Source organism: Drosophila novamexicana, unplaced genomic scaffold, assembly GCF_003285875.2.
Source record: "Drosophila novamexicana strain 15010-1031.04,08,12 unplaced genomic scaffold, DnovRS2.1 tig00004555-arrow-pilon, whole genome shotgun sequence".
Lineage (NCBI taxonomy): Eukaryota > Metazoa > Arthropoda > Insecta > Diptera > Drosophilidae > Drosophila > Drosophila novamexicana.
In genome coordinates this window covers 927130-955114 of record NW_020825052.1, presented here as the reverse complement: position 1 = coordinate 955114, position 27985 = coordinate 927130, and the positions used below count along the sequence as shown (strand labels likewise).

The 27985-nt window shown below is 41.7% G+C and overlaps 8 protein-coding genes across 12 annotated transcripts; 6 read left to right on the top strand and 2 right to left on the bottom strand.

The window, feature by feature from the left end:
* The first annotated feature begins 70 nt into the window (after window positions 1-70).
* Window positions 71-3814, top strand: LOC115770357 (melanotransferrin). The gene is made up of 6 exons (XM_030715598.1): window positions 71-226; window positions 591-1018; window positions 1085-1218; window positions 1281-1438; window positions 1500-2179; window positions 2239-3814. Exons 1-6 carry the CDS (start codon window positions 166-168, stop codon window positions 3301-3303), a joined length of 2526 nt encoding a protein of 841 aa, XP_030571458.1. The 5' UTR covers window positions 71-165; the 3' UTR covers window positions 3304-3814.
* Window positions 3815-4095: 281 nt separating this feature from the next.
* LOC115770410 (phosphoacetylglucosamine mutase) lies at window positions 4096-7131 on the top strand. Its single transcript, XM_030715671.1, has 3 exons — window positions 4096-4323; window positions 5001-6444; window positions 6507-7131. Exons 1-3 carry the CDS (start codon window positions 4223-4225, stop codon window positions 6603-6605), a joined length of 1644 nt encoding a protein of 547 aa, XP_030571531.1. The 5' UTR covers window positions 4096-4222; the 3' UTR covers window positions 6606-7131.
* Window positions 7132-7545: 414 nt separating this feature from the next.
* LOC115770299 (tissue factor pathway inhibitor 2-like) lies at window positions 7546-7881 on the top strand. The gene is made up of 2 exons (XM_030715535.1): window positions 7546-7627; window positions 7688-7881. Exons 1-2 carry the CDS (start codon window positions 7546-7548, stop codon window positions 7879-7881), a joined length of 276 nt encoding a protein of 91 aa, XP_030571395.1.
* A 1289-nt stretch (window positions 7882-9170) lies between these two features.
* Window positions 9171-10562, top strand: LOC115770369 (eukaryotic translation initiation factor 2 subunit 2). Its single transcript, XM_030715615.1, has 3 exons — window positions 9171-9302; window positions 9512-9914; window positions 9980-10562. The coding sequence occupies exons 1-3, from the start codon at window positions 9288-9290 to the stop codon at window positions 10501-10503; spliced, it is 942 nt and encodes a 313-aa protein (XP_030571475.1). The 5' UTR covers window positions 9171-9287; the 3' UTR covers window positions 10504-10562.
* Window positions 10533-11305, bottom strand: LOC115770370. Its single transcript, XM_030715616.1, has one exon. The coding sequence runs from the start codon at window positions 11228-11230 to the stop codon at window positions 10583-10585; it is 648 nt and encodes a 215-aa protein (XP_030571476.1). The 5' UTR covers window positions 11231-11305; the 3' UTR covers window positions 10533-10582.
* Window positions 11306-11526: 221 nt separating this feature from the next.
* Window positions 11527-15112, top strand: LOC115770539 (histone acetyltransferase KAT2A). Its single transcript, XM_030715843.1, has 3 exons — window positions 11527-12904; window positions 13008-13660; window positions 13728-15112. The coding sequence occupies exons 1-3, from the start codon at window positions 11658-11660 to the stop codon at window positions 14255-14257; spliced, it is 2430 nt and encodes an 809-aa protein (XP_030571703.1). The 5' UTR covers window positions 11527-11657; the 3' UTR covers window positions 14258-15112.
* Window positions 15113-15242: 130 nt separating this feature from the next.
* LOC115770540 (protein LSM14 homolog B) lies at window positions 15243-21012 on the bottom strand. Of its 5 annotated transcripts, XM_030715844.1 has the most exons (8): window positions 20894-21012; window positions 20375-20750; window positions 18851-19321; window positions 18109-18632; window positions 17442-17651; window positions 17039-17268; window positions 16624-16985; window positions 15245-16556 (listed from the first exon to the last, which is right to left on the bottom strand). In XM_030715844.1, the coding sequence occupies exons 2-8, from the start codon at window positions 20493-20495 to the stop codon at window positions 16549-16551; spliced, it is 1926 nt and encodes a 641-aa protein (XP_030571704.1). In that variant the 5' UTR covers window positions 20496-20750; window positions 20894-21012; the 3' UTR covers window positions 15245-16548. The 5 variants fall into 5 exon arrangements, with proteins under 5 accessions (XP_030571708.1, XP_030571705.1, XP_030571704.1 ...); XM_030715848.1 differs by having other exon boundaries at window positions 15243-16556; window positions 17523-17651; window positions 20375-21012; XM_030715845.1 differs by having other exon boundaries at window positions 15243-16556; window positions 17442-17648; window positions 20375-21012.
* Window positions 21013-21227: 215 nt separating this feature from the next.
* LOC115770392 (citron Rho-interacting kinase) lies at window positions 21228-27664 on the top strand. The gene is made up of 7 exons (XM_030715640.1): window positions 21228-21558; window positions 21616-21854; window positions 21929-22279; window positions 22537-23916; window positions 24240-25736; window positions 25798-25993; window positions 26060-27664. Exons 1-7 carry the CDS (start codon window positions 21297-21299, stop codon window positions 27652-27654), a joined length of 5520 nt encoding a protein of 1839 aa, XP_030571500.1. The 5' UTR covers window positions 21228-21296; the 3' UTR covers window positions 27655-27664.
* The last annotated feature ends 321 nt before the right edge of the window (window positions 27665-27985 follow it).

The window sequence follows — 27985 nt, the reverse complement described above, 5'->3', positions numbered from 1 at the left end:
ATCGTAGCCAGCCAATAAAACATCGCACAGACTTTCGATAGCACAGCACGAACACCATCGATGACAGTGCATTGCGGGCGTGTCGTAGTTAGGTTCATTTCGCTTGTGTTTATTTTTATTTAATATATATTTAAACTAAATGTGTACTGCTATACATGTGTAAAAATGAATAGAGTTTATTTGTTTTTATGTTTAATAAGCGCATTGTGTTTAATTGTAATTCATGGTAAGTGCAATATCACCTGCACATCTCGCTGACTAAACATAGGGCGTTGCTGCTCAAGGCATGTAATGCATAGTTGTGTATGTGTGTGTGTGTACACATGTAAATGAAAATGAATTGGCTATTAATTCTTTAAATTTCAACGATAAATGTGTATAATATGTTCTGCACAATAAAGACTATAAATATAGCTGGAAAATATTGTGTGGTCACTTATCGCAGAATATAAATCAAGTTCTATAAGCAATTCTAAAGCTTCCTATACATGTGTGTATGTATATGTATTTGGATATATTAATTAATTTGAAGATATGCTTATTAGAAGTCCATTGCTTGCTCTACTGTTATTAATAACAATTAATTTTAGCACAACATCACTACGATGAACATAAAACCAGCAACATGATTTGGTGCACAAAAAGTGAGGAGGAACAGTACAAATGTCTTAACTTGACAGCGGCCATCGAACGGGACCGAGCGCTCTTTGACGATGCTTTCATGAATCTCACCTGCTTTATGGCATACAGCTCAGATGAATGCATCCATCATCTGGACCGCGAGAAGGCGCATATCACAACGTTGGATGCCGGAGATGTTTTTACCGCTGGCCGTTACAACTCCCTGATCCCAATAATGCAGGAGAAATTGGAAGGCGGATTCTTGAACTATCATTCAGTGGCAGTTATCAAGAAGAATACACTCCCCGATGTTACCGAGCTGCGACACCTGCGTCAAAAGAGAGTTTGCTTTCCCTGGGTAGGAAGTCTTGCAGGTTGGATCTTACCCATATACACGGTAATGGAACATATTGTCTGTTCAGAAACAAACATATTTATATGATTGAACTCGTTTTGCTTTCAGCTGCAACACTTTGGCGATATGGAGGTTGTGGATTGCAATAACCAGGTGAAGACGGCTGCCAACTATTTCAACAGCTCCTGCGCGGTGCACTCGCTGATTGACAAGTACAATCCCATCGGAGACAATTCTGACAAGTTGGTCTATTTAAATATTTGAAAACCGTTTATCTTATAGCACTTACGCATATCTTTTTCAGACTTTGTGCTTTATGTTCGGGCAAAATACCTGGACGCTGCTCGGCGTCTGATCCATATTTTGGATACGATGGTGCATTTAGGTGCCTCCTTGAGGCGGGAGATGTAGCTTTCTTGCGGCATTCGACTGTTTCTGAAATGCTGCAAACTATAGAGTTTAGTGAGTAGCTTGGCTTTTATTAGAAAATAATTTCTTAACTTAAATTATGTTTGCACTCTAGAAAAATTGTCGCCGGATACCTTTGAATTGCTTTGCCGGGATGGTAGCCGTGTGCCCATCTCTGACTATCGCCAATGTAGCTGGGGCCAAGTTCCTTCGGATGCAATTGTTACTTCCTCAGCTCGTAGTTTTCGGGATCGTTTCCGATACCAGCAGTTCTTGAAACGCATTGCTGAGTTGTATTCAGACGCTCTCCGTGAGGAATCAAAAGGCAATCAGCCACAGACTGGCGGGGGATTCAACACGTACGATCGCAACAACTTCAATGAGCAAGGTCGTAACAACCCATACGACAATTTCAACAGCCAATACGACAATGTCAACACCTATAATAGAAATCAGAACCAAAATCAAAATCCCTTTGAGCGGTTTGATGGCACAAATTATCGCAATGACCGACTGGACAGCAGTTTTACCACTGAACGCAATTCATTTGATGGCAACACATCTGTACCTTACGAAAAATTCCGTATTTTTGAATCGAGCAGATATGGAAGATCAAATCTGCTTTTCCAGGATGCAGCCAGAGATCTCATTTCCATATCGGAAGACGATCAGTCCTTCACTAAATATTTGCAAAAATCTATTGAATATATATACGGCATCCGGGAATGTCCCGTTCCAGCAATGACGATGTGTGTGACCTCTGAACCAGAGCTGGAAAAATGCATCAAAATGAGAGTTAGTTCTTTTTTCTTTATTTAATATCCTCAGTAATTTCACTTATATTCCTCTTGCAGACGGCACTCAAGGCACAAATTTTAAAACCAGAGCTTATTTGCAAAAAAATGCACTCGCATATAAACTGTATGCAACTTATACAGTCAGGAAAAGCTGATGTGTCTGTCTTTGATGCCGGCGATGTATACACGGGTGGATTGAATTATGATTTGATTCCATTCATGTCTGAGGTCTACAATTTGGGTGAGCCGGAATACTATGTAGTAGCTGTTGCCAAAGAAGAAGATCCCGACACCGAGCTAACGTATCTGAAGGGGAAGAACACATGTCACACTGGCATTAATATGGCCGCAGGCTGGACATATCCAATGGCATTCCTTCTATCAAATGGTTGGATACGACCTTATGGATGTGACTCGATACGTGCCGCAGCAGAATACTTTACCAAATCATGCGTGCCCGGCGCAATCAGCAGCGAATATAATACTGGTGTACCGTACGACAGCATGTGTGACCTTTGCCATGGAACCAGCTACAGATACTGCCGCCGGGATGCTTCGGAGGACTACTATGGTCATACGGGTGCGTTCCGCTGCCTCGTTGAGGGCGGCGGCCATGTGGCTTTTATGAAGCACACCACTGTAATGGAGAGCACGGGTGGCAAACGCAAGGAGTGGTGGGCACGGAATGCCTTAAACGACGACTTTGAATTGTTGTGCACGGACGGCACACGCGCCGAGCTACAAGATTACAAACGCTGTAATTTGGGCAAAGTTAGAGCTAATGCTGTCGTCACGCGTGGCGGTGTCAACTACAATGAGACACAATTGCACGCATACATCAACCTGCTAACCTATGCTCAACAGCTGTACGGCCGGAAGGATGTGGATGCCTTCAGTTTTAGCATGTTCTCATCGCCATTTGGGCACTATGATTTAATCTTCCAAGACGCCACGCGCCAATTGCAAGTTATTCCGGAGAACGAACGCCGCTACGATACATACTTGGGTAGCAATTATATGCGTGCACGTCGCATTACGGATTGTTATGCCGGCGCAACTCATATTACGTTTTCCATATTCTTGCTCCTAGCAAACGCATTTGCTCTGAGAATATTACTCTGATTACATGAGCCTGAATTCTCAATTTCTTTTCACATTCCAAATAGAGTAAAACATTACTCAGAATGACTAGTAACATTTCGAACGCCCAATACGAATCTCACACAAATGACAAACATACATATCTATGCGTATATATATAGTTGATCCATCAGCTAAATTTTTTTTACAAATTCTATTCTGTTCGCAGTTTTTGAGCTGACTCAAGTGCCTTAATGTTTTCTTAATCACTTTGATATTTCGAATTATCCATTGTTTATTACAATTTAATCGCCTTTAAAGTGTCTGATGCGAATTATACTATACACGAAATGTACAATAATTTAATATTAAGTCATAAAGATCAACATTACGAATAAGAGTGTTCTCCGTCCAATACCGTCCACAAAATTTACATTATACTGAATTTTACAAGCCATCCATATTATTATACACAAACGTCTGAAGCAAGTATATATTTATTGTATTGTTTTTATATACTATCAGAATAATACACAGACATAGAAATATAAAATAAAAACTTTTAAAACAAAACTTACTTTTAAAAAATGTCATAAATCTATACCATAAACCCATATAACAACTACAGTAACAACCATCAGTTATGCATATAAAATTGTATTGCATATTGCTTGTGGATGATCATCAGTATAAATATTGCGGGTTAGTTTTAAAATGAAATTCACCAATTGGTCAATGTTGACGTCTCTAATGTGGTGAAATTGCGTGTGCCATTGATTCGTTGGTATTGGCATTTTCTTCTTCTTTGCTTTCATTCAGCTGGCACTGACACGCGTTGGTTTTATTTGGGCTACATTTAGTACAACAACAACGTGAAAACGGAAAGTAGTTTTGCGACTGGTTAGACTTTCAACAAGGATACTGAGTGCCACATTAATCGAGTCAGCAATTCAATTACAACATGTCTATTAATTTGCGCACCGTTTACGCATTTGCGAGAGAAATGTACCCAAAAATTTCAAAGGAACCCATACAGTACGGAACAGCTGGGTTTCGCGGCAAGTGAGTTTACAAGTGGGAATATACATAAGCTTATCTACATACATAAATTACTTCATACATACAAATATTAATGTATGTATGCCCACCCACACCCATCTAAATCAACAGACACACACACACACATGCGTATGTACATATGTATGTGTGTGTTTTAGGGAGTGGTGAAGATGAGTAAGGCGAGTGCACTATTCTGGCATTCCAATTTATTTATAGAATTTCATTCTTTATCAATGGACATGCACCTTTAAAGGTACCCAATCACTACATATACATGAGAAATTGATTTTTGTATGATTAAACTCGAATATAGAATAGCAAAACATTTTTATATTAGTCATTCGTTGAATTTAACCTGCAATCACAAAAGATCGTTCGTGGTGGCGGCTTTTTTAAACATACGGTTGTACATACATACATACATATGCATAGGCATACGTGCATGCTAGAGTCTTCCATGAATGCACGAATTTGAAATGATAATCAAGACATCCGAACGTTGGCGATGAAATCAGAATTCAAAGAATCGCGTGTCCATCCATAATGCAAATAAAACAATGTCTGCATTTATCTTTATTTACTCATATGGTCTTTCTCTTCACTATATTATATGACTATAGTAATCGGATCTGCTTAAGATGAATGTAAACTTTATAAAAACTGTTGTTTTTCTTGAACAGAGCCGAGTTCTTGGACAGCGTTATGTTCCGTATGGGCGTACTCGCAACGCTGCGTTCCCGCTACCGAGAGGGTGCTGTCATCGGTGTCATGATCACAGCCTCGCATAATCCGGAGCCTGATAATGGCGTTAAACTAATCGACCCAAAGGGTGAAATGTTGGAGGCCAGCTGGGAGAAAATAGCCACAGATTTGGTGAACGTAAGCGATCAGGATCTGGAGCAGCATGTCGCAAAGATAATTAAGGATAATGAAATCGATGTTACCTCAAGCTCCTATGTCTACGTTGGCATGGACAATCGCTATCATAGCCCCCGCCTGCTAAAAGCTGTCGCGGATGGTGTTATTGCGCTGAAAGGAAATGTACGAGAATTCGGAATAGTCACAACGCCCATGATGCACTTCTTCGTGGTGGCAGCCAACACAAAGGAGGCCTATGGCAAGCCCACAGAGGAGAGCTATTACGAGAAACTCATTTCCGCCTTTGAGAAACTTCGCAATGGTCAGCTAGAAAATGGCAAGTATCGAAACCATCTGATCTTCGATGGCGCAAACGGCGTCGGAGCCAGAAAAATGCTGCAGTTCATCAAACGCATGAATAACTCGCTAGACGTGACAGTCATTAACCAGGGCATAGGAAACGGCAAAATTAACGAACAGTGCGGTGCTGATCATGTCAAGGTGCAACAACGACCCCCCGTATCCATGCCCATAGTGGAACCCTATACACGTTGCGTGAGTGTCGATGGGGATGCCGATCGAGTGGTCTACTTCTTCAGCGATGAAACGGGGACGTTCAAGCTCCTGGACGGGGACCGGATCGCCACTCTTGTAGCTGGCTACTTAATGGACTTACTTCAAAGCTGTGAGCTGGACCTGCGATTGGGCCTGGTGCAGACTGCCTATGCCAATGGGGCGTCCACAGATTACATTGTTAACGAATTGAAGGTGCCCGTTTCTTGTGTGCCAACGGGCGTAAAGCATTTGCACCACAAAGCCTTGGAGTATGATATTGGCATCTATTTCGAGGCCAATGGCCACGGCACCATTGTGTTCAGTGATAATGCTAAGCAAACTATTGGCGAAGCAGCCAAGACCAACCCCAATGCAGAGACTTTACTGCTCGTAATAGATCTCATAAATGAAACTGTGGGTGATGCAATCTCCGATATGCTATTGGTAGAGACGATCCTAAACCACAAAGGCTGGGACGTTAAGGACTGGATCTCTAGCTATACTGACCTGCCAAATCAACAGCTCAAGATACAGGTTCAGGATAGAAACGTCATCGAAACCGCGGATGCGGAACGTGTGTGTGTCAAGCCGGAGGGTCTACAGGAGGAAATCAACAAAGTCGTCTCAAATTATAAGCGTGGACGTGCTTTTGTGCGTCCTTCCGGCACAGAGGATGTAGTACGTGTATACGCCGAGGCTTCAACGAAAGAGGTAAGTGTATTTTCCACTTAAACCAATGGAATCATATTGATTTGATTATCTCTCGATTATAGAATACTCAGCAGTTGGCGTACGAGGTGGGACGATTAGTTCAAAAGTTTGCCGGCGGAATCGGACCGGAATTAGTCAACCCAAGCAATGCTCACTTGTAGTCAATGTCAATAGGAAAGGCTCGTGAAGCTAGATATATGTGCTTGCGCATAATCTCTCACAGACTCGCATTTAACCAGCGTGCTTAATTGATAGACTTTACTTAAGCAATAAACTTAAACACAGCCTTAATATATACACTATCAATCACTTACAAATGCATTTATAATATAGTAATATACGCATAAGTGATTCATTTGTTGTGTTATAGTTCTTTATTAGATTTTTTAATATAATTTACAATGATTGCACTTTTAAAAACTGTTCAAAGTGTCTGCCTTTTTGTGCGAGACTTTATCTATGTAATTTTTAAAAGCTGTCGGGCTTCCTAAATTATTAGATTCCGTTTTTTATAGACAGCTCGAGAAATTTTCAATTCTTGCCAGATTAAACGTAACCGCAGACTGTTATCAATATTGAACCGTGGTTAACTCATATTTATAAGACCGCGGCTTGTATATCCTGTCTAATTTAAAATTGTTTATGTCTTAATCGTAAATGTTTTTCGTATTATTTTTTATGTGAAATATACATACACACATGTATAACAAAAATGTTGAAAAAATGCGTTTTAACAATTTAATAATGAGCTTTTAAACTTTTTTACCAAGATGGAAATTATGAAAATATACAAATATACAAACATACGACATATACAAAAGGATGCACTTAACATATTTACTTAAGAACTGTTTAAATCCCCTTAATGTATGAATGAATGTGTGTATATTTATAAATAGGGTCAATTAACAATGAATGGAAACAAAAATGAAATATTTTTGAATACCTGTTACAAGAATAGCTCGTAGCATTTCTTTATTACGCAGGTTTTTTTTAAACAGCTGCGGCATTTAAAACAAATTGCTTTATGCATATGCTATATAAAAGCGAACTTTACGAGTGCTCAAATTAGTTCAACAGGAGTTTGCGAATCCCACTGAAATGAAGTTCTTCTTGTTATTGGCGTGTCTGGCACTTTACGTGGCCCACATCCAGGCGCAGCGCTTCTGCGTTGGCCGTCCAGGTAAGCACTTGTCGTAAGTTAATATATCCTCAATATATGCTCTGACTTTCCGACTTACAGTAACCCAGGTCTGCACTGGCCCTAGAGATGTTGGCCACAACCGTAATAGCGCCTGTCGCAATTTCGCCATGAGAGAAATGTGGTACTACGATGGGCGTAGACGTGCCTGTTTCAAGCAGAACTATCTTGGCTGCGGTGGCAACGGGAATCGCTACTGTTCAAATGCCGATTGCAGGGCCAAGTGCAGGCGTTAAACTGAACAGATGAAAACTACACGAATACCACAATAAAATGCTTGCCTACATCAATATATACAAAACCGTTTTTACTTAATGATTGACTGATAACAGATCAGTGCGCAGCCAAAGCCGTTAAGCTAGTAATTTCTTAGTGTAGTTTGGCAACTCCATCTTTCGGGCTATTGATGGCAACTATTTGTATGTATGTATATATGTATGCGGGTATGTGTGTTCGTATGTAGAGGCCAAACCATGAACCAAAAAGCCAAACCTCGTGGTAATCGGATGAGATTTTACCGAGTTTTGGGTGTGGCAAATTTTGAGCTATGTCAATATAAGTAATTTGAGTTTACCACTTTTACATAAATTTTGACCAAAAATATTTTTTATGTGTATGTTTGTACAAATGTGTGAATGTATGTATGTGTGTAAGTATGTATGTATGTATGTAAGTGTGTGTACGTACGTATATATGAATGCTTTCTTTAACTTAACAAAGTCAAAGTCTAAACTACTACTGCGCTGCGCCTTTAAATTAAACGAATTTTTAAGTGCTCTCCTCCTCGATTCTCAGAAATTTAAGTAGGCCTTGTTGAAATTCAACAAGACAGCAAACGTTGGGCCCAACGGCCAGTGGAGGAGCAGCTGGAGGAGGTGGAGCGGGTAAGTAGATATGTATATGTAGATGTATGTATGTAGATGATGTATGTATGTATGTAGATGATGTATGTATGTATGTAGATGATGTATGTATGTATGTATTTAGATGATGTATGTATGTATGTAGATGATGTATGTAGATGATGTATGTATGTAGATGATGTATGTATGTATATATGTATGCATGTATGTACATATGTATGTATGTATATATGTATGTATGTACATATGTATGCATTTATCTATATATGTATGTATGTACAAATGTGTGTATATATCTTTATATGAATGTATATACATATTTATGTATGTATGTTAGTGTGTATGTACACATGTGTGTATGTGAGTTTCCTCACTAAGCTGCGCCCAAATTTATTTAATTTGCTTTTTTAGTTTGGATGTAAGCATACATACTTATGTATGTTGTTATATGTGCGCTTCTGTAGGAGCGCAGCGGTAGTTCAAATAAGTTTATGCTTGATCTCTGTATTATTTGCTTTTAAATTTAAAAAAAAAGCTAACTCAGAAATGAGTGTGACCTACCAATAGAAAATATACTAGCAACGAATTATTTAAGAGTTGCACAGCGTGCTGCTATCGATTACTTAAGGTTATTTATCGATAATAAATCAACATCCCCTCAGCAAAGCCGTCATACTGCCCTGCTGTCACTAAAGTATACATTTTCTGATGCAATTTGCTCCATAAAATAGCGTAAATTTTAAATTGTTCTCTCATTCTTTGGGCGAAAATAATTCAATATGGAAGGCGAAGACGTAAGTTTCTCCGAAAATAGTGAATTGCGAGTGTTGGTCATAATGATATGTATATGAGGAGATCGTACATTGTGTTTCGTGTGTGTGAGGTTATGTGGCGCATATGGAGCTCAATTTACATTTGCATACATTTCACCAACTCTCCCAAACTTTTCGTGTGTACAAATTTGCTTACTCGTCCATTTGAACACTTGGGAAATGTATTTTAGGGTTTCGACCCCACTTTATTAAAAAAGAAGAAGAAGAAGAAGACCACTTTTGACCTGGATGCCGCATTGGGACTAGACGATGCAGCAAAAAAAGAGGATCCTAAAGATGAAGCAACCGTTGATGCAACAGCAGCTGAAATGGACGATAATCTTGACTTAGAAAGCTTCGGCAAAAAGAAGAAGAAAAAGAAGAAGCCTTTTAATTTAGATGAACTGGAGGGGGCGTTGCCTGATGGAGCGGACGACGTCACGGCCGCTGCAACAGAAGACCCTGAGGAGGAAGAGATCAATTTGGACATGGACTTTACAATGGCCAAAAAGAAGAAGAAGAGCAAAAAGAAAGACTTGGATGAGTTGTTCGCCGACAAAGTGGATGACGATAAAAGCGAAGACAAGGAGAACTGTAAGTTTGTCATTTCCTAAATGAAAAGTGTGCATTTCTAAAAATGTTCTTTGCATACTTTGCAGTTGAGGATAACAGCAGCACCTGGGCTGGTTCTGACCGTGATTACACCTACGACGAGTTACTGAAACGCGTCTTTGAAATTATTCTGGACAAGAACCCGGACATGGCTGCAGGCCGCAAACCGAAGTTCGTTATGAGACCACCTCAGGTTCTGCGTGTGGGCACGAAGAAAACGTCGTTTGCCAATTTCATGGACATTGCGAAAACTCTGCATCGCTTACCAAAACATCTGCTAGACTTTTTGCTGGCCGAGTTGGGCACAAGCGGATCCATGGACGGCAATCAGCAATTAATTATCAAGGGTCGCTTCCAGCCAAAACAGATTGAAAATGTGCTGCGTCGCTATATTAAGGAGTATGTCACCTGCCACACGTGCCGCTCGCCGGAAACAATATTGCAAAAGGACACGCGTTTATTCTTTCTTCAGTGCGAATCCTGCGGTTCTCGTTGCTCCGTTGCTAGCATTAAGTCTGGTTTCCAAGCTGTCACAGGCAAGCGTGCCGCCATTCGAGCAAAAACCACATAAATTATGTGTATATTTTCAATTTGATTTTTTATTGAGTAAAATTTCAACTTATAAATATACAAATTTGCAATTATGAATATTATGTAGCCCCATGAGACTGGTAGTAGTCTATCAAATTGTCATTGAATGCGATCTCCAGCTTTCGGGACTTCCCGTTGTCCACAGTAAATGAGATAACATCGAAGACATTTTTATCCCTAAACCTCTTTGGGCGTCCATATAGCAAGACATTGTTTCCGGGTAATATTACAGATCCATCAATGTATTCCAGCGCCTTGCCTAAAAGTCGCACCATGCTAGCTGATACCCTTTCGTACTGAAGTCCCGCGGTTCCTACCAGGGAGTTTGCTTCGTTGTAAAGACGTTTAATAAGTTCAGACTCCCTTGGCTTAACATAAATACTAAACTCCATTGTGCCAGTTCCATCGTCGATTATGTACTTGTAAAACGATTTGTTATGGACGCCCCGACCTGCGACAAACCCGTAAGCCAGGCAGGTACGATACTTCAGTGTGGTCGGATTGAAAACCGTGAACACTCCTTTATCGTCTGGGTCTGGGGACGATCCTAATATATCATTAACAAGCAATGGTAAATGCTCATGAATTTGTTGTCCATCCTTTGTTTCTTTTCGTGCAGCCGCATATGTGTTTACATTCTCTCTTGGTTTTCGTATGATAAAATTATCAAGCTGATCCTCAATATCGTCGAATGTCGGGCTTGTCATATCGAAAACAAGAACATTTTCTTTAAATAGTCTATTATATATTTTTTTTTAAATTTATGCTTCCATTGACATTCGTGTGCCCAGTTATCGACTTTACGTTCTCTAGATAATCGATATACTGCATATGCCATTCACACTAGTTCTGGTTCATCTCTGATACCTAGATTGATGCCAAACTGTTATATATGCAAGCAATTGTGAATGTGTAATTAAATGAAACACGGGATTCAATTAAATTGGATTATTTTATTATATTTAACCAATACGAAACCCATTTCAAATGATGTATATACATTTTAGTCATGATTCAGTGATATGCGCCATCCCTTGAAACGCAGTATTATTTCACCATCCCTCGTCAGCATTTTCGCATATTGTGAAATTGTAGTAAATATTAATTTTTTGGAAACCCAGAAAACTAAAAGGCATGTCTGGCGGTCCGGCAATAACGCTGAAAAGCCAACCAATAGATGGAAGCAATAGCAATAGTGGAAATGCCGCTGGCCAACAACAACAATCTGGGAATAACGCCGCGGCAGCGTCTTCCTCCTCGTCACAGAGCTCAGGTGGAACTGTGCCGCCAGCCCAGGAGGGTACACGCCAAAACAGCTTGCAGCGTATACAGCAGCGAAAGCAGAAGGTATTTAATCTGCCAGAGGCGCAGAAGCTGGCTAAATTGTCAATGTATTCTGCGTGCCAAGCCGAGGGCTGCCGTTGCACTGGATGGAAGACGCCACAGGAGAACAGGCATCGAGATGTCGAGTCTTCCTACTGTCCGGAGCTGAGTGAGGAGTGTCGCAACGCTAGTTGTCGCCATCCGCTGCGGTCTCACATCTCTCATCTGACTGAGATTTCAAGGACAAGCATGGACGACCTCTTGGGCGCAATCATTGACATGGAAAATCTGTTTATGTCCATGCAGCGCGTAGAGGACGAGGACACTAAAAAAGTGTATTTGTATTTGTTTAGGCTGCTCCGTCAATGCGTCCTAACACGTCAGCAGGCTGTTATTCGCGGCCCCTTGGGAGATCCTCCATTCGAGTCGCCGTGCATTACAAAAGCCGTACTGTCCCTGGTTTTCTACAAGTACAACCACTTGAACCCGACTGAGCTGCAGACCATGACGGAGGTGGCCAAGACATTCCTAAACTTCCTCAACCATTACAACTTTGAGTCGCCTTCGGTACGCCGTAGCGATGCCACTTTGACTCACGAGGACGCTTCAACCTATAAGATCAATTATACGCGCTGGCTTGTGTTTTGCCACGTGCCCGCCTTTTGTAACTCCTTGCGGCAGTTCGAAACATCTTTGGTATTTGGACGAACTCTTCTGCGAACTGTTTTTCAATATATGTCGCAGCAGCTGAAAAAGAAGTGTATTTCTGAGCGTGATCGCTTTCCCGAAGACAAGAGGTCGATCATCACGCAAATGCCAAAGTTCTTGGAAGCATTGAGAGCCGAACTGCTGAAAGATGATTCGCCCATATGGGACTCCAGTTACAGGCCACCAAATTCATTTGTCATGCAACAAAGGAAGCGTCATCAGGAAGTGGCACCCCCAGCGACCATTTCGACTGCGGGTGCCGCATCTGCTCCGAGCAGTAGTAAACGCTCAAACGTTGGAGAACCAGCCCATAAGAGGGCCAAAAAGGAGCCTGTCGAACGGGTTCCCAGGTAAGACTCCAAATAAAATACGAAAAACATTTCTTATGAAAACCTTTATTTTCGATTTGATCATATCTCAATATTAATTATATACTATTTCTAATTTGTGCAGCGAGAATTTGGATGACCTTCCAACCGATGTAGTTTTGCGAGCCATGAAATCCGTTTCGGAGTCAAAAACCACAAACAAAGCTGAAATCTTGTTTCCCGTGAATGTGTCGCGCGATGAAAATGTCAAAGCCGAAGAGCAGAAGCGCGCCATCGAGTTTCATGTTGTGGGCAACTCGCTAACAAAGCCCGTGGACAAGCAGACAATCCTTTGGCTGCTGGGACTACAGCTTGTGTTTGCGCATCAGCTGCCCGAGATGCCACGTGAATACATAAGCCAGCTGGTCTTTGACACCAAGCACAAGACCTTGGCACTAATCAAGGAGAACCAGCCAATTGGAGGAATATGCTTCCGACCATTTCCCACCCAGGGCTTCACAGAGATTGTATTCTGTGCGGTTACAATGGCGGAACAAGTGAAGGGTTACGGCACGCATCTGATGAATCACCTTAAGGATTACAGCATACAGCGTGGCATTAAGCATCTACTTACGTTCGCCGATTGTGATGCTATAGGGTATTTTAAGAAACAAGGGTTTTCCAAGGACATCAAACTGGCACGTCCCGTCTATGCGGGATATATCAAGGAATATGACAGCGCCACTCTTATGCACTGTGAGCTGCATCCAAGTATTGTGAATACTCAATTTATTGCTGGTCAGTTGGCTTGGCAGCATTTTTATGGGATTGACAATTTACAGATTTATTTTGTTCTGGTTTTCAGTTATTCGGAATCAAAGTGAGATCCTTAAGGAGCTCATTGCTCAGCGACACAATGAGGTCCAAAAAGTTAGGCCTGGCTTAACATGCTTCAAAGAGGGATTGCCATCTATACCAGTTGAATCTATACCGGGTCTAAGAGAAATCGGCTGGAAGCCACAAATGCGTCCAGTGCGTGCCTCCCGTCCCTTGGAAGAATCTACTGATCCGGAAAAACTGGCCAATTCTTTCCAATCCGTGTTACAATCTGTGCGCCAACACGCCACAGCATGGCCATTCCTACGACCTGTCACTGCAGCCGAGGTTCCCGACTACTACGATCACATCAAGTACCCCATGGACTTGAAGACAATGGGCGAACGTCTAAAAAAAGGTTATTATCAAACACGTCGCTTGTTTATGGCAGATATGGCACGTATTTTCTCAAATTGTCGCTTCTACAATTCTCCCGACACTGAGTATTATCGCTGCGCCAATTCGCTCGAACGTTATTTCCAAACCAAAATGCGAGAACTGGGCTTATGGGACAAATGATGCGACGACCCTATTTATATTGCTTGAACTGAGTAAATTAGTTACATATTATATATACATGAATATAACCATCTAGGTATTTCTGTCTCTGCGAAACTAAACGATGTGCACTGTTGTTTTCATTTTACACATGTGTCTACATTCAAGTTGTAAAACATCTTCCGACAGAAGTACCTAATGTAAAACTCTTAATTATTATTTATTCTTAGAATAGTCAATCTGAATTATTTACTGCTGTCAACATATAAATAATAGATCTTTTATGTTTATGTTCATATGTATAATTTCGAAAATTATGTTTTAGACCGGAACGGTTTTTGTATCGCAAGCAATCGCAAGTTTGTTCCCACAAATGATGATACGCTCAATCAAAACGATTGCGATAAACTGTAAACTGTAAAATAGACTTTTTGGGAATATGTTTCCATTATGTTGGCCTAAATTCACATAAAACTGTAAAACGGAAAGCTCAATGGATTTACAAGAATAAATATTGGAATACTATTACAAGTTAACTTAAAAATTGTCTGCAAGCAAAGGGAAATATTTTTCTAAAAATTAAACGGCAAACTAAAAGTCGGTCGCATACCACTAACTTGATAATTGTGCTTAAGGCTTAGGTGATATGATATCAAATCAGTTCAAGTTCGCTTGCTTTATGATTAATCCTATGCTAGTTGTCATAGAAAATTATTCTCTATCCAATTACAAGTACACGCCTATAAGTTATCAAGAGCACCAACAAGCATACGAGTATTATTTCTATTAACGCAATTGAACAAACCCTGCCGAATCCTTGCAAATAGTTTATCTATTGAAAAATATTACTCTTTCTTTACTTATAAGCGACATATACATATATAAACATATACCTAGTTTCATACATGATTTGTGCTCAACATAAAATTAACGTGTCCGTCTTAGCATTGATCAATACATATAAAAAAAAACCCGCCATATTGATTTTTAAGGGAAAGTTTAACATGGTTTTAAATTATTTTGCTCTGAATTTAATATGAATTATATGGCTTATTTATATGAAACATTTACAAAAAACATTTTTGATGTACAATTCGTGGAGTATTCTTGTAATATCTCCATTCAATTCCAGCTACTCGACACAAATTTAAAGTATAATGTTAACTTTAAAATAAATCATTTTAAAATAAGATCATATAAATCGGAATCTTACGCGAATATCCACAATGCGTGGCTAACAACTATTAATTGTGGTATAATGAGATATTGTGCATTCCTGGATAACAGAATATTTTCTCTTGCTGCGATCATTGAAGGCTGTAGGCTAAATACATAATTGGTGTTCACATGTTTAAGTAACATAATTAATAATATATATTTAAGCTCCCCACAGGAAACGCATACTACACACTATTTGACAGTTTTTGGCTATAGACACTGAAAATGATCGAAAATTTAACTAATTTCTGAAAGACACGCTTTAATTGTTCTGGGGTTTTCGCTTTTTATGTAAACAATCAGTTTTAAGTAAATTTATTTGTTGCCCACACTACTACTGATAGGTGATTTATTTTTTACAATTTTTGTTTTTTCTTTTCTTTTTGTGTTCAATATATGTACGTGTTGCTGCTAATTTTAATATATATGCATGTATTTCCATTTTCTCCATCATTAAAATTTGTTCTTAAAAAAGTTTAAATGCTAGTAACGCTTTGAATTAATTTATTTATGTTATGTTGTATGCCCACATTAAGTATAGTTGTAGGCCTTTTTTTCTTGTTTTAAAATATAAACATGCGAGTTGCGTTTGCTTTTATTAATGTTGGGAATTCCATGGATTTAATTGTTTCTTTCTTTAATTTCATAATTTGCGACTCCTAGAGTTTTTCTTTAACTTTTCATAGACTTATGCTTAATGTTTTCTTCACATTTATTACTAAATATATGTAGAGGTGTGTATGTTCTCACTATAATCATGTGCTGCATCACTATAGCCGTTCAGCATGCCATTTACACAAAAACCTATCTTATGGCTGCTGAACGCTTCTGATTGATCTTATGAATAGCAAAGCAACACGGTGGGCGGGCAAAGTGCGCGCAGGACGTCATGAGCGTTACAACACTAAGTAAAATTTTACAATTATTCTGTTTATGCCATTTCCATAATCGATTCTTCATGATGATAAGAGCCTTTTTTGTCGTCGATCGGTCGGTCGCTTGATTAGGTTGAATTCGGGTAAACTAGCTTTGCAATGAGTAGGACTGTTTTTAGATTTTGTAAAGTTAGGCAAGGGAACTCCACGCATGCGACATTATTGAGCTGCAATATTAATAATGAGGATTAAGGTCATGTTGTTGAAGGAACATATATGTGATTGGGTACTTACAAACTGCCGCCACCTGTTGCGTCTGCTCTGTAATTGTAGATGTGGCCGTCTTCGTTGTTGCGGCATTGGGTGCCGTGGTGTCTGTATTGTTGCCCGTAACGGCACCTCCTGCATTATTGGCAGCTTTCAGAGCTGCGGCTGCGCTGCCATTTCCATTGGTTATGTTGTTCTGGCGGTTTCCGCCATTATTGTTACGATTGTTGCTGCGGTTGCGAAAGTTGCCGCCGCCGCCCATGCGATAATTGTTGCGATTATAGCCAGGTGCACCGCCGTAGCCAGAATTCATGCCACCATTGCCGGCACCTCCGCCCATCGTGTTGCCATTGTTGTAGTAATGGTTGCGCCCTCGGTAGCTATTAAAACTGACACATTAAACATTTTTAGGAGACAGGCGAGGGGCAACCCGGCAACTTACCTGCCACGTCGGGTGGACGAGACTCCGAATGTCTCGGTATTCAATTTGCGCTCCTGACGCCAGTCATTCTTCTTGTTCTTGCTGCGATCCTGAGCCGCCTCGCACGAAATGTTGTCAAAGAATGATTTGGTCTTATCGTAGCCCACATGAACATCCTCATCCTCAGGCTCATGCTCACCAGCGCCAGTCTCATTGCCAGAGTCATCCTTCTTGTCGGTCTCCCCATTCAACTGTGCAAAATTAAAGAGTGGGCACAATTATGTCCGTGTCAAACAAATACATTTTGTGTGTTGTGTCGTGCATTGTTTTAAATGTTTGACATGTTTCTTTTTTTAACGGTTGAATTATTAAACTAAAACTTAAATGAACTGAAAATAATAAACAAAATAAAACAAACTTATACCTGATCAGTAGTGGTAGAAGTTGTTGTTGTTGTGGTTGTGGCTGTTGTTGTAGCTGTGGTTTTGTTGGGTTCGTCGCCCACCTTGAGTTTCGCCAGTTGTGAACGCAGCTCTTCAAACTTATTGTTTGCCTGCTCGAAATCAAAGTCGCCCTCAAATTTGATCTTGTTGCGAGGTTTATTCTGATTAGCCGATTGTGGACGATAACCCTGCTAAAAGTAAACAAAATAAAAGATTTAAACGTTAATATTAATGACTGCAAAAAAACAGCTGAGGAAAACAGACAGATCGAATTGGTCGCATAATTGTGCAAAGAATTAAACCATTTAATTTGGGTTATTATACAAATATTGTCTGTTTTCAGCTCTAAGAAAGAACAGAATTGTGTACATCTATATATATATTAATAAGCTATTAACCTAATTATTATTAACTTTAGAAAATGTAGTTTATTAACTGATTCGGCGGTTGCGTATGTTTTGACTTGTGGAAAGTATATGAGAGCTCCTACGATTTTTATATGCTACTTTCGAAAATGAATACGCTGTAGCTGCCCAATGACAACCAGATGGTAGTCAAATATACAAATTGCTATATATTATATCTGTATCATTCTCTTTGCATGTGCTGAACGGGACGGAATGTGGAACGGTTGAAATGTGTATTTACCTGATTGGGTCGCATTGGGCCACGAGCACCCATGCCGCGATTGCCGCGCATCATCATATTGTTCGAATTCTGTGGACCACCACGGTGCATGTTCCATGCGCCATTTCCTCCACTGCCACGCTGTTGGATGGCACCGCCGACTCCCCCACGATTACGCTGATTATTATAATTGTTGTTGTAATTGTTATCCATTTGACGGCCAGAATCACGGCGATCGCGCTGCTGCTGCTGCTGCTGGGGGTGGGGATGATTGTAATAGTCGTTATTGTGGTTGTGGTTATTCCTCTGCTGTTGCTGCATATTGGGTCCCCCTCTCTGCTGCTGCTGTTGTTGTTGCTGCTGCTGATGGTTTTGGCGCTTATGACCGGCATCGCGCGCATTACCACCGCCGAGAGCTTGCACAGAATTCTGCTGCTGATGTAACTGCTGCTGCTGTTGCTGGGAGTGCTGCTGGGTCAGGTCGGCCGTTGGACTGATAATGAGGCTAATAGGCGTTGTCGAACGCGAAGCGCTCGCAAGCATATCTAAAACGGAAACTTTACATATAGACGGGAACGTGCATATATGTTTATATATTAACAGTGTGTATGTGTGTGTGTGTGTGTGTGTGTGTGTAGGTGTAAGTGTGGCGCAAGAAATAACTTCAAGTAACATGTAAAAGCCCAAGTGGCAAATATTTCTGTTTGAAATTATTTAATGGCTTTTTGTGTGCTGCTTGCATTAAATGATTGCTGAACCTTACTTTGTTTTGGCTGCTGCTGAGGCTTTTGTTGCTGCTGCTGTTGCTGATTACCACCTATGTTCATGAATGGCCCTCCGCTGCCAGGTGCTCCGGCACCAGGAGCCAAAGAGCCCGGGCCAAGACTGGGAGCTCCCAAGGCGCCAAATGGATTTCCATTTCCAAAGCCACCGCCGCCTGGTGCTCCGGGTGCACCTCCACTGGCTCCAGCCATCGATGGACCACTGTGCTGTGGTTGCTGCTGCTGTTGTTGTTGTTGTGGCGCATTCATTGGGAAATGTTGTGGCATTACCTGGGGGCCGTTCTGCAATTGTGCCTGCATTATGGCCGGATCATTATGGTGCGGCAGCGTATGGTTGTTCACAACGCGAATGTCTTTGATGTCAGAGCCGCGAAATAGGATATAATCGTAGATCTGTGACTGCGGTGCTATTTGAAACTGGGTGTCACGGTCCTCCGTTCCAAAGGAGCGCACTGTTTACAAAAACAACACAAGCTTAGTTTGGGCGCAATTTCTCGTATAACCTCAATATGTTGTTAGGCATATAAATATGTATGTATATGTAAGTAAACTTTTGTATATATGTATTCTCCGTACTGTACATAAGTACAGACATACTTGATGTGTGGTGTGCAAAAATGCGGCAAGGCATGGTTATACAATTGATTGTTGAAAGTACAGTGCTTGTTTTATGCTATATTCATAAATCTTTACAAAAATATGATTTTGTGTTACTACTAAATAAACATAGTAATATGGAAACGTAATAACTTTGATTCTAAGATTGTATGTAATTTTAAGTAATTTGGCCGCATGTTTCTCTTAGTCCATTTTTATTACTGCCTTTACTAACGGTAGTTGCTGTAGGAAGCAATGCCACATAATCCGTTAATTGGCGCTGGCGCCAAAAATGGGGTTTGCCAGCAAATTGCAAACGAACACACACGTACAAATTGCTATCTGTCTACACATTTATTTTGATGTAAATGTATACATTTGTGCATATATGTACATGCACTATATGCATATGTATGTACATACACACAGGCATACATATGTATGAAATTTTGCGCGTGCATGGGGATGCAAAAGCAACACTGTACAACCCGAAGCTCTATCTGTGCCGACAGCATCTGAGCTTCGACAACATGACAAACAAAAAGCACAAGAGAGAGTGGGAGAGAGAGAAAGAGCTAAAGAGAGAGAGTGGGAGAGCGAGTTGGCTATTGCCGTGTGTCTGCCCGCTCTTTGCGCGATGAGCAGCATATTACTGTAAAAACTAACTGAAGCAACCAAAAACGTGAACAAAAAATTTTAAAGAAACCATTTTCTTTTTAGCATTCGCCTTTGCATTTTACCGTTTTAGTTTTACAGCATAGATATACATGCATACATATATGTATATACGAACGTATGCAAGTATTTCCACATGGATGAAGGAAAATAACACGAATGTGTAGGCAAACATACATATGTGTAAAGACATATATATATATATATATATATATAATTGGGATATAACTTACCACTCGACAGGGCAATTGTACACTCCTGTGGATCCACCGTATACAAGCGGCCTTCATATCTAATGTCAGCTTTCGAAATTAGGCTGATCTTCGAGCCCAACTCCGGTAATCCGCCACTCATGTTGGATTCTAACTGTATCACTGTATGACTCGCGTGTCAAATCAAATATTTTTTTCACCAATTTTTACGAAAAATTGTTTCTGCTTATGGCCGACAATTGTCGACGAATAGAATAATCAAGTAAAGCAAACAATTATAGCGAGCGCGACGTTGCCCCGTTTCCGAGCGAGTGTTGCCTGCTGCGCTGCAGTTTCAACCTTTCGACGTTGACAAGCACGCAATAACTTTCTATTTCCAGAGCAAATTTTCAACTTTCTATAGGCAGATTTTTAATACAATATAAATAGAGCACAATTTGAAAATTATATCAAATCAAATGGATAAATTAGTAAAAATGTTGATTTTTTTGCAATTCGTAATGTGGAAAATTTTTTCACCTTCCGTCTGCAAAAACCTACCCGTCGAAAGTGGAAGATGATCGAACGAGCAAGAATACTCGCTACCCAATGTAGTGTTGTAAAATATTCAGAGATGGGGCTGCATCATTTTAAATGATTCTTCATTCTTAAAACACATGATAATAAAATAAAATAAATAAGTAAAATCTATACGCATACAGAATTGTTAATTTCTTAACTATTATCTTCATGAACCAAGCAATTTAAATTGAATAATTTGCTAAATAATATTTTAGAGGGGACAACACTGGCGCATTCCGTGCAGCCCTGCGTTTGTCACCGCGTTTAACATTCAAAACGTTCGATTCCTAACAAAGCGTCGCTTTTATTTTGTCGATGGCATCAGCCTAATAAATACTGTGTATGAAGCGGCTCAAAGACTTTTTAATTACACAGAATCAATATGCCTCCACAACGCGAGCCAATTAGTGTGCGTACAACGCGACTCAATAATCTTATACTGGGTAAAGGAGTTGGCGCCGTACAGAAACCCTCTTCAAGCGCTTCAAGGCGCAGCATTGTGCCTGTAACCACTGTAAGTGCAGCTGTCGCAGAAGCCATCTGTCGGGAGGGATTGCTGGACGCATTCTGTCTGTTGTACAATGAGTGCGACAAGGAGACGCTGAAAAAGCGCGACCGTAATATAGCGGACTTTGTAAATAAATGTAAGTGTTCCCATTTAAGAAATGTGGTATGTCATTTATATGACTCCGTCTCTTTAGTTCGTCCTATTATTGAGGAAACCCGTCAGCTGCGGGTAAATGCCGATGATTTTGTCATCAAGGCCCTCATCGGAAAGGGCTTTTTTGGCAATGTCCACTTGGTGCTCGAACGTCAAACGTCCGATGTTTATGCCATGAAAAAGATTAAGAAGTCGATGGTGACCACATCGCAGGTGGAGCGCGATATAATGTCCCAAAGGAACTCTGAGTGGATAACCAATTTACAGTACGCCTTTCAGGTACGTTTAAACCAAACAGCCCCAAACTGTCTTTGTTTGAAATCCATTATGTATTTTCATTGCTTCTTCCAAAGGACAATGACCACTTGTACTTGATCATGGAATATCTACCTGGAGGCGATCTTCTGAGCTTAATGTCGCGTCACGGACCTTTTGACGAAGACCTAGCGCGTTTCTATTTAGCCGAGCTAACGTTGGCTTTGCACACGCTGCACCTTATGGGCTACGTTCATCGCGACATTAAGCCGGAAAACATTCTGATCGATCGCTTCGGTCACATTAAATTGGCAGACTTTGGAAATGCTGCTGCATTGGATCGTGACGGTCATGTCTTGAGTCTCTCGCCAGTTGGTACGCCGGACTATATTGCGCCGGAGCTGTTGCAAACCATATCAACCTATAAGCTGTCAAAGTCGATGCATGACGTGAGTGTTATTGTACGATTTTCCATTCAATATGCAACTCGAACATGAAATATTACTCAGAAAAAACATGTCCATGTAGTTTAATGCGTGTCTGTTTATCCTTATGATTCTCAAACTAATAAGTCAGCTATAAAACTATCTTAATGAAACTTTGGATAGCTGCCTATTGTTCAAAATTCTTGTTTCATTTGCGATTATTTTTAATACGTACTTTTGCCTGTAAGCTATGGTAATAACTTATTAATTTTCCCAAACAGGTTAGCTGCGATTACTGGTCCATGGGAATTATTGGCTATGAGCTTATATGTGAGATTACGCCGTTCCATGAGGACAACGTGCATGAGACGTACTCAAAAATTCTTTCCCACTGCGATGATAGCCTTCTGAAAAAGTTAATTAGCTTTCCGAGTGATCTGAAAATTTCTAGCAATATGAAACATCTCATCGGATCGTTGGTAACGAACCCAACGAATCGGCTTTCCTACGATCAAATTATTAAACATCCGTTTTTCGAGAGCATCCAGTGGAGCACAGTTCGTTCGCAGATGCCTCCCATTATACCCACTATAAAGTCGGATGATGATATCTCAAACTTTGAAGACGGAATACGGCACAAAGCCCGCCGAGAACAGCAAGCCAAAAAGTCATTGACCTCGAACATGAAGTCGAACGATTTTAGTGGCAAGGACTTGCCCTTTATTGGATACAGTTTCGTTCACATGGAAAATGATTGCAGTATATCCGATGTGTCGGACACAGCACGCACGGCTAAGCTGCAGGAAAAGCTGCGGAGTCTGCAGCAAAAGCTGAAGTCGCGTGAAACTGAAATTGTAATGCTGAAGCAGGATCTGGTAAGGGCCCAGCAAACTCTTAAACAGACAGATGGTAAATCGCAAGTGGTGATTGAGGCCAAAGTGGAAATTAAGAAGCTACAGGACATTATTAAGGAGAAGACAATGGAGCTGGCCAGCTGCAAGACCCAAATTAAAACTTTGCAGAGCTCAGCAAAAATTGATGAAGAAATGTGGTCAAAAAAAGAAGCCACAATCACAGACTTGTTGCGCCTGAATCGACAAAAGTATGAAGAGGCAAAAATCGCATCCGAGCAGAGATACGAGAAACAACTGGCGGAGAAAAAGCAAGAACTGGCCTGCACAGTACAAAAGTTGGATGCGCGTGAGCTGGAGTTTAATGCAAAAGTTGATGAATGTAAGCATCTGGGCGACAAGCTGGAGAACTATAAGGAAATGCTGAAGCAACTAAAGGAACAAAGTGTCAAGGCCGAGTCCAACCATGAGAAACAAAGGACTCAGCTAACAGAAAACTACGAGCAAAAGCTGTCGGAGCTGCGCCAAAAGCTACGCGAGTCACAGGATACTCACCGCCGCATGACTTTCGAGCTGCAGAGCATACGCAGTGAACTGGACGAGTCGATAAGTTCAGGCAAATCAAGCCAAGAGGCTAAACATGCCACGGAGCGTAGCATCGAAGACATACTACAGCGCCTTAACTGCGAGATAAGCGCAAACAACGAGCTGCGTGCGGCTAAAGCTTCCCTAGAGACTCAGCTGAATCTTGCGAAAAAGGAATGCCTGGAAGCACAAGCAGAGTGCCAGCGTTTGGACCGCGAGCTGCAGGTAAGGTCAATTTTATTATTTGCTTGCCATATGCTTTATATAAACCTGAAATTTTATATTTAAACTTGGAGCTACAGCATTTGAACTATCGATATAGTCATAATGTATGCATCCATTTCTAAAATTGATGTATTCTGTCCGCTGCTTCTTTAAAATGATTGTGTCAAAATTATTGACAAGTCATTAGAAAAAAATCAGAAGATAAATGGTTTTCTAGGCTACAACGAGAGTCTCTAATTAGTATACGTGATTAGGGCGTTTTCTAAAAATAGCAATAAATTTCTATACAGTATTCACTTAAAATTCTTTGATTTTGAACACAGCTCGCTGAGTGTCGTTGCAACATAGCCGAATCATCTCTCGCATCTCATGCCTCACCGTATGAAACGGCACCTGGTTCGCTGACTGAGCTGAATGCTATAGAGGATCAACTGCGTGCTGACCTAGTGGCCGCCAAGGATGCCGAATCTGTACAAAAGAGTCGTGCTGATCAACTGCAGGAATTGGTTACAAAGCTAGAGAGGATGCTCGAACGGTTCAATGAGCAAAGCCTGTCGCCAATGAAAGGAAATCCGGGCGCAGCGAACAGCGCCGTTGGCGACATGCTGGAGCGTCAAAATGAGAAACTGGAGGATAAATTAGCCGCGGTGCGAGAGCAGATGATTGTGGAGCGGCAGGCAGCACGTACGGCAAACTTATCGCTCTGGAAAGTGGAAAAGCAATTGGAGGAGGCGCTCTCGGAAAAGAAGATGCTGGCGCGGCGCATGGAATTGACAGAGGAGCGTGTCAAGAAAGCGCAGAATGAACGCGAAGAGGCTCAACGTGCGCTGAAATCTGCGCAGGATGAGTTTCGTCAGCGTGATGCACGACTTGATGAACTCAAGGCCGAATTAGCAGCCAGCAAACGCGATGTCTTAAAGGAACACCGTATGTGGGAGAAAGCCGAGGAGGAGCGCATGAAGTGCAAGTCTGAAGTTATTGAGCACCTGGCAAACGTTCATAGGCTGGAGCAGCAGGTCAGAGAGGTGCGCCAGAAGCTTCATCAATCTCAGCTACGTTGTGATGGCCTAGGACTAGAACAGAAGAGGCTGCAGCGTGAGCTGCAAGAGGAGCGGGATCGCAATGCTGCAGCTGGAGAAGGCACTCAGGCATTGCAGGGAGAACTAAAGCAGCTAAGTGACAATTTCCAGCGCCTAAAATACGCGTGCAGCATAACCGATAATCAGCTAACAGAAGTGGAGTCCATGCTGGAGGCAGAGCAGCAGCGAAACAAAACACAGCAATCCCAGCTGGATGCATGCCATGTGAAACTTCGCGAGCGTAATGATCAGGTAACCGAGCTGCGTAAAGAATTGAATGTGCAGGAGTCCGGCAAGCGTCAGGCCGAGCAACATGCCAAAATTCTTACAGTCGAATTGGAAGAGCTAAAGGAGAATCTTAAGCAGTTGCAGATGAAACTTATCACACAGCAGACTCAGCTGGTCGAACAGACGAACGCGCTGTTTGGCGCCCAAGAGCGCGCGGATCAGTTGGATGTGCAGAGCGCCAGTTGCCAGGCGCAGAACGCAGACTACGAGCGAGAGCTGCTCAGTCTCAAGGAGGAAAATGCTCGCATACTGAGTGAGCTGTTCCACAGTAAGGAGGAGGTGCTACATTTGCATGCCGAGGTAAAGAACCTGCAAACCGTTCAGACTGGACTCCACACTGAGATCGATGAGCTGCAGAATGCACTCACGGAAAAAGAGCAGTTCTACGTGCAGCGGGATATCAAAGCTATGGCAACGCTGGCTCAGCACAAGAAACTTATCGACTATTTACAGGTAATACATATTTGTAAAATTGTATTGTGTTTGTTCTCCAACCAATGCGTATTACTTGCAGCTTAAAGTCGAGGATTTGTCAGCCAAGAAGAAGAAAACTCTAGCCGACAAAATCTTTGGATCCAACAGCAATACCAAGGAGAACATATCGCCCAACGATGTGGAATCATCTATACTATATCGTGCTCTGAAAGAAGAACTGCGCCGAGAACAAAAGCTATCCAAGATGCTGCAGGAACAATTGGATCAGTTGAACGGTAAGTAATACAGAAACAACCTTTTATTATAACGCGCTCTATATTTATATTCTATTTTTCTCGCAGGAACTGCAACTCTGCGTTCGCCACGGAAGTCCTGCGCTGTTAATGGCGACACAGACGAACCCAAGCTGCGACCCGCTAGCATCGCCGCAGTACCCCGATCTCCACGTAAGCCGCCGACCACAGTGAAGCGCTCGGCTAGCCAAGCGGATGCTAAAAACCAATTGAAATCGCCGCAAAAGCAGACCGCAGACGATGTGTCACATCATCGATTTGAATTGGCCTTGCAGGAATCGAAAGTGGACGCAGCCACGTGCGTCAGTTGTGAGCAGCCCATTGTAGCTGGATCGCCCTACTGGCGCTGCAAGGAATGCAAAGATGTGGTGCATCGCAAATGCCGGGCCAATGTAACTGGCAGCTGTGGTAGCAAAGCTGAATCGACCTGCGATGAGGTTAGCGAGGGGCGGCCAGAGTCAAGTCGCAGCAGCCTGGAAACAGTAGACAGCGAGCATGACCACACGGGAGAGTATATAGGCACACTAGCTTACAAAGGCGTACCGGACTCTGTTGATGGCGAACTCATTGAAATTAATTGTGCATTCGAGGTGGTCGAGCAGAAAATATTGCTGTTTGGCTGCAACAGCGGCCTGTTTGCCTACAATGTGGACACACAACGCCTGTTGCATATTGCTGGCATCGATTCGGTTAGCTCTGTGTCCATATCAACGCGCTTGGCCAAGGCCATGATGGTGGGCGCAAACGGCGAGAAGCTATATCAATGCGACTATCGGCAGCTGGAGTCGCGCTGCCAAAGCGCAATTCCCTGTCAAAAGCCTGTACTAGAAACGTCGGTAATTGAGCTGCCGTTGGCCAATCGATCGAACAGCGAAAAGTGGAAACTTGTGCAGATATCAAACGAATCTGAAAATGCCCTCGACTCGGTCGCCATTGCAGCCACCTCGACTCGCATTGTCATTCTCAAGTACGATCTAAAACTGCATAAATTTAAGCCAGTGCGCGCATTGGACACGGCCACGGCCGTAACATCGATTTTCTACACACGCCATTCGGCAATCGTCAGCTCGGACAAGTTCTACGAAATCGATCTGGATAACTATGCGGCCGAGGAGTTTGTCGATCTAGCGGATAAGACGCTGCAGCATACGGCCAACTGTCAGCCCTTTGTAGCCGTGCGCATCTCGCGTCAGGAGTTTCTGCTTTGCTTTGCCGAGTGTGGAGTGTTTGTCGATGAGTTTGGCTGTCGTTCGCGTCCCTACGATTTAAATTGGGTCTACGCGCCAACGGGCTTCATATACCGTGAACCATTCCTCTACGTGTCGCACTACCAGTACGTGCAGATAATGCGACTGCATCGCTCCTACAGCAAGGAGGTAGCCAGCGGCGCTAACTCGGAAAACAACGATGGCTCAGAAATACAGCGCCTTTATTTGCCCCATTATATGCCCACGCTGCTGAGCTCCAGCGGCGAACGAAACATTTATACGTTGTCCATAGAGAAGCAAGCGGGCTTTCAGCAAATATATCACCTGGATGCATTGCGAGCATTCAAGCATAAGTTAAACGTATCCATGGAGACAATGTCATCGGTGGCAACGTCCGTAACGATCGGTTCGACAATGACAACGGATAGTGTATAAGGTTTACTTATTTATGAGTCTGTCTCTAAATAAATACATGTGTTTGTATGTAGAATTTAGCACAGATTTTCCTAAGCCTCTAAGCCCAAATCATTATATTTTATTTTAATATTTTTATTATGTGTTTGCACGACTAAATACATTTTAATACATATGGCGCCAAGTTTGAATGTCTGCTGTTGTAGCACCCTGTGCACGCCGAAGCTTTACTACTGAGCCACCCTGTGAAACATAACAGTTTTTTTGTTTTCGTAGGCCGGTAGAATGAACGGCAGCATCTAATACACGACAGCGAAGCTTTTATTATCCAGCACAGTAAAAGGCCGCGAGG

Bases quoted from the DNA above. Each gene is read 5' to 3' on its own strand.
- LOC115770392 (XM_030715640.1), top strand. From the start codon at position 21,297: ATGCCTCCACAACGCGAGCCAATTAGTGTGCGTACAACGCGACTCAAT. The intron at 21,559-21,615 runs GTAAGTGTTCCC...CCGTCTCTTTAG, and splicing joins AGCGGACTTTGTAAATAAAT to TTCGTCCTATTATTGAGGAA. The intron at 23,917-24,239 runs GTAAGGTCAATT...TTTTGAACACAG, and splicing joins GTTTGGACCGCGAGCTGCAG to CTCGCTGAGTGTCGTTGCAA.
- LOC115770369 (XM_030715615.1), top strand. The intron at 9,915-9,979 runs GTAAGTTTGTCA...CATACTTTGCAG, and splicing joins AAGCGAAGACAAGGAGAACT to TTGAGGATAACAGCAGCACC.
- LOC115770299 (XM_030715535.1), top strand. From the start codon at position 7,546: ATGAAGTTCTTCTTGTTATTGGCGTGTCTGGCACTTTACGTGGCCCAC. The intron at 7,628-7,687 runs GTAAGCACTTGT...TCCGACTTACAG, and splicing joins CTTCTGCGTTGGCCGTCCAG to TAACCCAGGTCTGCACTGGC.
- LOC115770370 (XM_030715616.1), bottom strand. From the start codon at position 11,230: ATGACAAGCCCGACATTCGACGATATTGAGGATCAGCTTGATAATTTT.
- LOC115770540 (XM_030715844.1), bottom strand. From the start codon at position 20,495: ATGAGTGGCGGATTACCGGAGTTGGGCTCGAAGATCAGCCTAATTTCG. The intron at 19,322-20,374 runs GTAAGTTATATC...TTTTGTAAACAG, and splicing joins TACAATTGCCCTGTCGAGTG to TGCGCTCCTTTGGAACGGAG. The intron at 16,986-17,038 runs GTAAGTTGCCGG...TTAATGTGTCAG, and splicing joins TCGTCCACCCGACGTGGCAG to TTTTAATAGCTACCGAGGGC.
- LOC115770410 (XM_030715671.1), top strand. From the start codon at position 4,223: ATGTCTATTAATTTGCGCACCGTTTACGCATTTGCGAGAGAAATGTAC. The intron at 4,324-5,000 runs GTGAGTTTACAA...TTTCTTGAACAG, and splicing joins ACAGCTGGGTTTCGCGGCAA to AGCCGAGTTCTTGGACAGCG. The intron at 6,445-6,506 runs GTAAGTGTATTT...TCTCGATTATAG, and splicing joins CCGAGGCTTCAACGAAAGAG to AATACTCAGCAGTTGGCGTA.
- LOC115770539 (XM_030715843.1), top strand. From the start codon at position 11,658: ATGTCTGGCGGTCCGGCAATAACGCTGAAAAGCCAACCAATAGATGGA. The intron at 12,905-13,007 runs GTAAGACTCCAA...TAATTTGTGCAG, and splicing joins CCTGTCGAACGGGTTCCCAG to CGAGAATTTGGATGACCTTC. The intron at 13,661-13,727 runs GTCAGTTGGCTT...TCTGGTTTTCAG, and splicing joins GAATACTCAATTTATTGCTG to TTATTCGGAATCAAAGTGAG.
- LOC115770357 (XM_030715598.1), top strand. From the start codon at position 166: ATGAATAGAGTTTATTTGTTTTTATGTTTAATAAGCGCATTGTGTTTA. The intron at 1,219-1,280 runs GTTGGTCTATTT...TATCTTTTTCAG, and splicing joins ATCGGAGACAATTCTGACAA to ACTTTGTGCTTTATGTTCGG. The intron at 2,180-2,238 runs GTTAGTTCTTTT...TTCCTCTTGCAG, and splicing joins AAAAATGCATCAAAATGAGA to ACGGCACTCAAGGCACAAAT.